The sequence below is a fragment of the Mobula birostris genome, chromosome 10, assembly GCF_030028105.1.
Source record: "Mobula birostris isolate sMobBir1 chromosome 10, sMobBir1.hap1, whole genome shotgun sequence".
Lineage (NCBI taxonomy): Eukaryota > Metazoa > Chordata > Chondrichthyes > Myliobatiformes > Myliobatidae > Mobula > Mobula birostris.
The window spans coordinates 119,775,767-119,786,885 of NC_092379.1; the positions used below are offsets into that span (position 1 = coordinate 119,775,767).

The 11,119-nt window shown below is 41.3% G+C and overlaps 1 protein-coding gene across 1 annotated transcript in view; it reads left to right on the plus strand.

The window, feature by feature from the left end:
• The window catches only part of LOC140204285 (short transient receptor potential channel 5-like), a 137,410-nt gene extending 131,114 nt beyond the window's left edge, over window positions 1–6,296 (plus strand). Inside the window, exon 11 of the mRNA XM_072270874.1 lies at window positions 5,105–6,296. Within this exon, the coding sequence (XP_072126975.1) occupies window positions 5,105–5,851 (747 nt within the window). The 3' untranslated portion in view covers window positions 5,852–6,296. The remainder of the gene's footprint in view (window positions 1–5,104) is intronic.
• The last annotated feature ends 4,823 nt before the right edge of the window (window positions 6,297–11,119 follow it).

The window sequence follows — 11,119 nt, forward strand, 5'->3', positions numbered from 1 at the left end:
ACAGCAAAGGTAGAAAAAGATGGAACTACTCAGCAGGACAGTCAGCATATGTGACAAGAGTGAAGTGAACATAGAATAGTACAGCACATTACAGGCCCTTTGGCCCACAATGTTGTGCCAACCCTCAAACCCTGCCTCCCATATAACCCCCCCACCTTAAATTCCTCCATACACCTGTCTAGTAGTCTCTTAAAGTGAAGCATGTTAATCCATTGAATAATGTCACATTATTGATTACACAAAGTTTTGCAACAGAAATATTGTTTTTTTTAATTATTTATTAAACTCAGTTGTCAAGAAATGTATCCTGGCTTGTAGTGCAATATATGCTGACCCAATTAAACTTTGTTTACATTTTGTTCTGAATGTTCAGGTGAACTGAGAATTTGACTAAAAGAACTCAAAACTTTATACAATGTAATTTGGCTCATGTTGAAAATATATATTTATTCCTGTCTCTTGACCTATCGAGGGTGACAACAGCACTTGACTCAAACAAGACAGTTCAAAGAAACATGGACTGCTTTGTTTCCATTTAGAATTATGTATCCATAATAATCACATTTCAATACAATGATTATCAACGCCAGCAATATTCTCTGAATGTGTGGATACCAGTTGAACTGCAGATCCCAGAACATCTTCTTGGACTGAAATAGCTGTTGTATTGCCTTTTGCAATTTTCTACTTGCTATTTGCTTAGAGTTATCTGGGCTGTAGGATGGTCTGTTAGCAGGAATATCGATGCCACTGCTGTGGAAATGCAATCTGCAATGCAAGTGGACAGATTGTGTGGCATTGCAAGAGTGACGAAATTTCAGAACTATCCCTGTTTGAAACAAGCAGTGTCCAAAATTTTGCTTTACAAATGATATTAGTGAGACATTATTACTCATCTTAATTCCCGAGTAACATTCCCTATAGTTATTCCCAGGTGTGGGCATGTGTCCAAGTGGTTAAGGCATTCGACTAGCGACCTGAAGGTCGTGAGTTCGAGCCCCACCCGAGGCAGTATGTTGTGTCCTTGAGCAAGGCACCTAACCACACAGTGCTCTGCAATGACACCGGTGCCAAGCTGTATCGGCCCTTGCCCCTTCCTTGGACAACATCGGTGTCGTGGAGAAGGTAGACTTGCAGCATGGGCAACTGCCTGTCTTCCATACAACCTTGCCCAGGCCTGCGCCCTGGAGAGTGAAGACTTTTGAGGCGCAGATCCATGGTCTCGCAAGACTAACGGATGCCTTAAAGTTAATCCCAGTAAGTGATGCTGCTCTTTGATTTATACTGAGCCATACAGATCAAAAGGAGTTTAAGTCAATATTCAGTCAACCTCCTTCTGTGGTTCATGACAACGTGTCATGTAAGCTGACCCATTTATTTAATGCCGCTTAGGCGATCAGTTCATTAGCTCCGAAGAGACCCTGTACCATTCTCTTCTTTTACCTTTCCAACTAATACTGGAAGCTAACCCTTACATACAGGCCTAATGATCAACTTCAATGACAGGTTTCAGAGGTGGCAAGAAAGCTTGTTGTTTCCTGACCTTTTCAGTTTGGTTTTATTAAGTTTTAACTCTCAGAAACTTTACCAGTACCCAGTGGAGAGAAACTACCATCCTTAGGTGGCACTATTATTGAATATTGACATCAAAAAGCCCTTGTGCCAGCACAAAGAATGTCACCAACAAAGGAGAAGTAACATTCCAGTCAATCTAGCAAACACTTGGGAAAATACATTGGCATGGATACTTTGCATGTTTTCAGACCTTTTCCAAGAAAATTGTTTTTCTAGGCGTACTATACATACTAAATTGTAATTAATTAATTCCTCTTTGTATTTATTACACTGAGCATTATTATCATTATTTCACTCCAGGATCTCACTGTGTATGAAATAACTTGTAGTATATGAATGTAGATTGGAATGCTATCAAATAATTATTCTGCTCCTGTTAATAGGGATATTGCACCTCTGTAATGTTAAGAAAGCTTGTTGTTCCATGACTTGTTCAAGTTAGTTTAACTATAACTCTCGTAAAAGTTGCATATAATTATGAGGACCTACAATACTTCCTTGGCACTTCTGCAGAACTCCATTTAATAGTACAGCTCTATCCAAAGTTCCTCTGGCTTAGGAAATACTATTGACAAGAGAGGAGTAACATACCTGTCATATTAGCATACACTTGGGGAAAGAAATGCTAGTATCTGTACCTCAAAGGGTAACTATGGAAATGAATACGAGGAATATATTAGAATGTCTATGCTGCCACCAATCCTGGGAGTTGGATTATTAGAGGAACACATGCAAAATGCTGGATGAGCTCAGCAAGTCAGGCAGCATCAATGGAGGGGAATAAGCAGTTGACGTTTGGGGCTGAGACTCTTGATCAGGACTGGAAAGGAAGGGGGTCAAAGCCAGAATTAGAAACATAGAAAATAGGTGCAGGAGTAGGCCATTCGGCCCTTCGAGCCTGCACCGCCATTTATTATGATCATGGCTGATCATCCAACTCAGAACCCTGCCCCAGCCTTCCATCCATACCCCCTGATCCCCGTAGCCACAAGGGCCATATCTAACTCCCTCTTAAATATAGCCAATGAGCTGGCCTCAACTGTTTCCTGTGGCAGAGAATTCCACAGATTCACCACTCTGTGAAGAAGTTTTTCCTAATCTCGGTCCTAAAAGGCTTCCCCTTTATCCTCAAACTGTGACCCCTCGTTCTGGACTTCCCCAACATCGGGAACAATCTTCCTGCATCTGGCCTGTCCAATTCCTTTAGGATTTTATACGTTTCAATCAGATCCCCCCTCAATCTTCTAAATTCCAACGAGTACAAGCCCAGTTCATCCAGTCTTTCTTCATATGAAAGTCCTGCCATCCCAGGAATCAATCTGGTGAATCTTCTTTGTACTCCCTCTATGGCAAGGATGTCTTTCCTCAGATTAGGGGACCAAAACTGCACACAATACTCCAGGTGTGGTCTCACCAAGGCCTTGTACAACTGCAGTAATACCTTCCTGCTCCTGTACTCGAATCCTCTCGCTATAAGTGCCAGCATACCATTCGCCTTTTTCACCGCCTGCTGTACCTGCATGCCCACTTTCAATGACTGGTGTATAATGACACCCAGGTCTCGTTGCACCTCCCCTTTTCCTAATCGGCCACCATTCAGATAATCTGTTCTCCTATTTTTGCCACCAAAGTGGATAACTTCACATTTATCCACATTAAATTGCATCTGCCATGAATTTGCCCACTCACCCAACCTATCCAAGTCACTCTGCATCCTCTTAGCATCCTCCTCACAGCTAACACTGCCACCCAGCTTTGTGTCATCCGCAAACTTGGAGATGCTGCATTTAATTCCCTCATCCAAGTCATTAATATATATTGTAAACAACTGGGGTCCCAGCACTGAGCCTTGTGGTACCCCACTAGTCACTGCCTGCCATTCTGAAAAGGTCCTGTTTATTCCCACTCTTTGCTTCCTGTCTGCTAACCAATTCTCTATCCACATCAATACCTTACCCTCAATACCGTGTGCTTTAAGTTTGCGCACTAATCTCCTGTGTGGGACCTTGTCAAAAGCCTTTTGAAAATCCAAATATACCACATCCACTGGTTCTCCCCTATCCACTCTACTAGTTACATCCTCAAAAAATTCTATGAGATTCGTCAGACATGATTTTCCTTTCACAAATCCATGCTGACTTTGTCCGATGATTTCACCGCTTTCCAAATGTGCTGTTATCACATCTTTGATAACTGACTCCAGCAGTTTCCCCACCACCGATGTTAGGCTAACCGGTCTATAATTCCCCGGTTTCTCTCTCCCTCCTTTTTTAAAAAGTGGGGTTACATTAGCCACCCTCCAATCCTCAGGAACTAGTCCAGAATCTAAAGAGTTTTGAAAAATCATCACTAATGCAGCCACTATTTCTTGGGCTACTTCCTTAAGTTAGGGGAAGAGGAAGGAGTACAATTTGGCAAGTGATAGTTGAAACCAAGTGAGGGGGAAGATAGGTGGAAGGCTGGGGGAGAGGGGATGAAGTAAAAAGTTGGGAGGTAATAGGTGGAAGAGGTGAAGGTCTGAAGAAGGAAGCTAATAGGAGAAGGCAGTGGACCATAGAAGAAAGGTAAGGAAGCAGGAAACCAGAGAGAAGTTATGGACAGATGAGGCTAAGAAAAGGGGTAAGAGGGTAATTAGAATTGGGAATGTAAATAGAGAGGAGGAGGGAGGGGGAGAAATTACCATGTCAGAGAAATTGATGTTCATGCTATCCAGATGGAATATATTATGTTGCTCCTCCAACCTGAATTTGACTTCATCATAGCAGTAGAGGAGGCCATGGAAAGACATATCAGAATGGGATTGGGAAGTTGAATTGAAATGGGTAGCCACTGAGAGATCTTGCATTTGTGGCAGACAGAGCGAAGGTGCTCAACAAAGCAGTCTCCCAATCAATGTCAGGTGAATGGGTCTTTCATGGTAGGATAGTTTAAACATGAATTTAATCTGTTCAATACAGATAAAATATATACTCAGGAGGCACCTTAAGTACCTCCCATATCTGAGTGTATGTTCATGGTCTTCTGCTGCTGTAACCCATCCACTTCATGTTCAATATGTTGTGCATTCAGAGATGCTCTTTTGCACAGCACTGTTGTAATGCATGGTTATTTGAGTTACTATTGCCTTCCTGTCAGCTTGAACTAGTTTGACCATTCCCTTCTGATCTCAGTCATTAACAAGGCATTTCTACTCGCAGAACTGCTGCCCACTGGATTATTTGTTTTATTTTTTGCACTGATCTCTGTAAACTCTAGAGACTGTTGTGTGTGAGAATCTTAGGAGATCAGCAGCTTCTGAGATACTCAAAAAACCCCATCTGGCACACAATCAAAGTCATTTAGATCATCACATTTCTTCCCCATTCTGATGTCTGAACAACAGCTGAATTTTTGACCATGTCTTTATGCTTTTATGCATTGAGTTTCTATCACATGATTTGCTGATTAGATATTTGCATTAATGATTAGGTGTACAGGTGCACCCTAATATAGTGGCCACTGAGTTTAGTTCTTTTTATCATCACTGTAGGAACTAAAACAGGACATCTCCAGTTTTCGCTATGAGGTTCTCGACCTGCTGGGAAACAGAAAATCTTCTCGAAGAACGTACTCGACCAGCAGTGATGGGATGCAGATAGGAGAATTGGATGATGATAGTGCAGAAGAAAAGATAAATAAAATAGTGTCATTCAGTTTGGCCGGTGAAAGCAATGACAAGAAGAAGTTGAAAATGAACTCTTTCAGTGTCTCTGCTCTAATAAAATCAGTTTCTGGAATTGATCTCGAAGAGAAGTCAAAAAATAACAGATTGGGCAAGCAATCCCCATCAATCCAAAATGGCAATCGATTGCAGAGGTACCCAAACTCCAAGAAGGATTCTTTTAAAAGGCTTGGTCTTCTGTTTAGCAAGATGAATGGTCAACTCTCAGAATCAACTCCAGAGCCTGTCTCCAGTATTTCTGATGGACTGCTTCAGGCACACAATATGTGGCAGGACTTCAAGTATTCCCAAATTGCCAGCCCTAACAATAAAGCAAAGAGTGAGAGTAGTCTTAATGCTGTCGGTCTTAATGAGGTCAATAGAAGAAACAGAATTGATAGCCATTGTTCAACTAACCATACAGACTCATTTCATTGTTCTTCCAATATTAGTGCCTCCAACAACAAACTCATTGACTCGTCAAGTGATGTCTATGACTCTTGGGGGGAAGCCTGTGATTTGCTAATGACCAGATGGAATAGCCACCAGGAGGATTATGTAACAACTCGATTATAATATACAGGACAATGTATAGATAGTACTTTACCACAAGCGGATTTGGATTGTGTCCATACAGAATTATTTTTAAAACTATCAAGCATCTGGAACATAAACCTGTAAAGGGAGTTTTCTGAAGAAAAACCCTGTGTTCTGTAAATTCACAGAATGGTCCAAATAATATTGAACCTCATAGCAATTGCTGTTATTTATGCACAAGTACCACAGCTATTTCAAGTCCAGATGGAAAATGAAAACATGATTTTGAAGACAAGTCTTTCTGCAGTTAGCTTTGCAAAAATGGCATCTCACACCTGACCCCCCCCCCCATTTAAATGCATTGAGTGGCATGAAGCTCCTGTATTTGCACAATTGATACAAAGTAAACTTGCCAACAAAAGTTGTCATTTCAAGTCTAAATACACTTTTTAATTGGTGTGTGATTTACAGCCAGTAAACCTCTCTTATACCAAAACTTAATTATCATAGACTGGTGTCTGTTTTCTTCAGGTTTTAAAAGTTATTGGAGATATAAAGGTACATTGCATACTTTTTCTGTGGACTAAGGAAAAGTCTTTCCTCCTCTCATTTCTGCAACTAATTTGATGCTAATTTTATCCATTCTAATTTGTACAGTCTTCATGTTATTTCCCCCTAAACTCACAATGTCTTCCTCTCTTCTTCCAGTACCTGATTTAATTCTGGTTCATCCTCAAATGCAAGCTTATTGTCATCCAACTGTACACATGTTTACAGCTAAACAAAACAACACTCCTGTGGGACCCTTGTACAAAACATAATACATACTGTATGTCACATACAGCACATAAAATAATATTAACGTGTAATAGAAAATGTCCTGTAGATGTACAAGTTGACAGAAAATGCATAAGACTGAGATGCATCCTCCATCGTCGAGCACCTCCACTCTATCTGCCACAACAGACAGGATCTCCCAGTATTCACCCACTTCAACTCCGCTTCCCACTCCCATTCAGATATGTCCTCTACTGCCATGATGAGGCTAAACTCAGGTTGGAGGGGCAACACCTCATATACCGTCTAGGTAGTCTCCAGCCCCTTGGTATGAACATAGAATTCTCCAACTTCCAGTAATTCCCTCCCCCTCCCTTCCTCTATCCTTATATCACTCTGCCCCCTCCCCCAGCTGCCTATCACCTCCCTCATGGTTTCACCTCCTACTACCCATTGTGTTTTCCCCTATTCCTTCACCTTTCCTGCCTATCACCTCCCTGTTTCCCCTCCGCCCCCTTTATCTTTCCCCTTACTGGTTTTTTACCTGGAACCTACCAGCCTTCTCCTTCCCACCCTCCCCCCCACCTTCTTTATAGGGCCTCTGCTCCTTCCCTCTACAGTCCTGACGAAGGGTTCCGGCCCGAAACGTTGACTAATCGTTTCCATGGATACTGCCCGACCTGCTGAGTTCCTCCAGCGTGTTGTGAGTGTTGCTTTGACCCCAGCATCTGCAGATTATTTTGTGTTTATAATCCCTCTGCTTCTATCAGGGCCCTTCCCAGTTTATGAATGCCCAACCTAACTACAGCCCATACATACAGACAATCATTTGAAGGGCCAGTGGCATAGATTTGCAGGCTGCTGCAAGGTTGCATCTATCTTCCGTCACTTGGGAAAACACAGTTTGTATCTGCTTTTCCGATTTGCAAACTGTTTGGTTACGAAACCTGGTGATGACCATTAGTTGCTTGCCCTGTTCGTTGAGTTTCCTTATATTCTAATATTAGAATATATTTCCTAATCTTACTACTATTACTACTATTAAACAGGCAAGAGCAAATTCAAATAATGGTGGCTGCTATTTGTTGTTTTGGTAATCTTTGTCCATCAAATATTATAATGGGAGATCCGTACACCTTTCAGAGCAGGAAGCATCTCTTCACCCACACACCACCCACTGAATCTCCTGTTTCCATCTGCCCTCCCCACTTACTCGACTTGATTCCATGCCCTGCCTTCCCCTCCTGTCAGATTCCATCAGTTGCAACCGGCCACCTATCATCTCCCAGCCACTGTCACTATTTCCACTCTCCCTTCCTGTCACCGTTCCTCAGCTGGATCCACCAGTCGATTGCATCTCCTGCTCCTGCTCTTCCCTTCACTCTTTCATAAGAGCTATCTCATCTCTATCTTTCCATCCAGATGAAGAGTCTTGACCTGAAATGTCAACTTTCCGTTTTCTTGTACGGATGCGGCCTGACCTAGGTTCCTCCGGCATCTTTGTGTTCCAACAGTATGGTTGACTCATAACGGTCTCCTTATTTCGGGAAAAATGAGAGGAGAAAGATAATACTAGCTTTTCCTGTGATATCCACATATATGCCACATAACAATCAATATAGTAAATCGTGTAAGGTTCTGCTTGTTGGCAAAAAGACAAGGGGGCAGAAGAACAGAGAGAGCCAATAATAGGGAGGGAGTTAGGTAGAGGGGGAGGTTAGTGATTGTGAAGAAATATTTATAACACATTGAACACAAAAGTCAATAAGTAACACTAAATTTCCAAATTTGGCTTCAGCTGTAGAATAGCATCTGGTTCTTGGAAGGATACAAAAGGAATTCATAACAAATGGTTCCAAAAATGGGAGACTGCAGTTTTGCTGATAGAGTTGAAATGCTGAAGTTTAGCAGGGAAATAATGGTAATTATTAATTGCCAAGTCAGAACAAATATGGAAAACAGGATAGAAACTTGTGCTCTATACAAAGGAAATTCAATATCATTGAGGTCCTCTTATTTCAGAAATAGAAATCATCTGGCATTCATTACTACACTGTGCCTTTAGCTCAAACAACAAAAGATGAACTTCTATCCCCAAAGATTTATTAACAGGTAGATGCAATTAAAGGGGTTGTCCCTAAAACCTGAGTTGATGCAATTGTGCTTAGGATGTGACATGTATTGCCGGAACTGAAATTAGCTAAATACTTTAGGGTGATAACCTTACCGTGATTTGGTTTCCTGTATAGGAAACAGGACATAACAGATTTTTCTTTGAAAGACCTAACGTGGATTTGGTGGGCCAAATTTTCTCTCTGCAATATTGTTCAAAGAGTAGTGTAAATGAGGAATGAGTGTACAAGTGTAGTAACTGTGAAAATCACAGGAAGTTTAAGGGAGAAATGTTGCTTTACATGGGTTTTAGAGCTGCATAAAGATGCCAACAACCTAAACTGGTTTGCCACTTATCTCTTCCTTGCCACAAATTCCTGCTGATTTTCACATTAATAACACACCTGTTATTTCAAAGCTGATATTGTAAATCAAAATACAGTATAAACTAGCTTGTTCAGTGCTTCAAACTTTCTGACGTCTGCTGCTATGCCAACATGTGAACGGTTACCACGGTTGTCCATTGTAGCCTTTTGTTCTGTTGAAGGTTTGATTGAGGACAGTGGGTGGTGCACAGCACATTTGTAATCTATGTTGTTATAGCACCAGGACCTCTGCACAGAAGACCATTTACTGGAAAGTAATATTGGGTAAGATGAAATAATAGAGAGAAAGATTATTTAGGTCAAATCTCCCCTATTATTTGTCATCTCTGATATTAGATATTGTGGCCACCAGCAATTTGCATGGCTGAATATTTACAATCAGATTTAAACCTCAGAAAATAATGTTTCCATGGTAATTTTCATCTGATGCAGCAGTGGTCTCAAAGGAGTAAAGACAGCAAGAGCTGGAACAATGTGACACTGGGACGATCACATCAAGGGGGAAAATGATACAGGCCAAATCAGAAAAAAATTGAATATCCTGTGTCTATTTCCAAGATAATGCTGCTAGAGCTCACAATGTCATTGTTACGATTGCTGACCAGTGTTGAGCACATATGAACAAATTTTAGCCCAGCATTGTTTTCTGCAGACGTTTCTCAATATTCATAGCACATGAACCATATTCACCAGAGTTTATTTTAATTCCCTAATTATAACCAATAACGGCACCCACTGCCATGGCTTCAATGGTGACATATTATTCTTGAAGCCGCCTCCTCCTAATAGGTGGTTATTTACCATCACCATTCATAATTCGATAAGGTGGGTCTAATTTGAGGTTTGAGAGTTCAATTAGCTCTGTCTGTTACACATTGTTTTTGCTATTCAGTATGCTTGTCATCCTGTTTTGTGGCTACACTAGGATGGTACTGTGTTATTTTTATGTGTGCCTGACAGGCCCTTGGAACTTCTCCTTGAACCAAGATTAATAGTAAGGAGGTAATATGGAACGTGCTTAGCCATAAAGTTACATATTGGGGTGGTATACATTCCTGCTGCTGATGTCATCTACATCATATTGTGGATGCCCAGGTTTGAGCTCCAGTTTTGTCAGTCTAACCTGTATAAAGACAAATTAGACAAGAATGGTGATCACTGCTATCTTGGACAGATACATCAACCACAGGTAGGTTGGGGAGGACAAGGTCAAGTAGGTTTATTCTTTATGTTGGTTTCTGACTACCTGCTGCAGACCCAGTCTGGCAGCTTCCACTTGAGGGTTCAGAGAACAGAGGCAGCATTGGTGCCACCAAGCCATCTTCATGATGGACACTGAAGTCCTTCTGATTAAACTTTGTGTTATTTGCAATTCTTCTTCCAAGTGTTGTTCAACATGGAAGAGCACAAATTCAACAGCTGAGAGAGGACTGAAGGGGTTAATCATGAGGCAGTTTCCTTCCGTATTTTGACCCAGTGCTGTGATACCTTAGGGAATCTGGTGTTTATATTGATGATTCCAAGAGGCACTTCCTCATGTTTGTACTTCACTATGCCACCAACTGTGGTAGGCCTGTCCAGCTGGTGGGATGTGAGATGTGCTGGCATTAAATCTAGAAGCAACATTGCTCAAGCACAGTGTCACTTTACATTTCCCGTTATCTGTTTTATTTTGTTGTCCACTTAAGACAACCAACCCATGGCTGTGTGCATTTCCATAATGAGAATAGTAGCATTTTTCTTAGGTGCCACATTAACAAACATTGGCACAGTAACATGCTAAGTTTGTATATACAAACTCTCATCCTCATTTGTGAAATTTCCAAGCAAGGATTATTTAATGTAAGTAGGAATCCTCTCCTTTCCCAGGGACAACCTCACCACAAAATAATCAAGGGTGTAATGTTGAGGCTTTTTTAAAACAGTGGTGAGGCCTCACTTGGAGTACTGTGAGCAGTTTTGGGCCCCTTTTCTAAGAAAGGATGGGCTTGGAGAGGATTGAAAGGAGGTTCTCAAAATTGATCCTTGGATT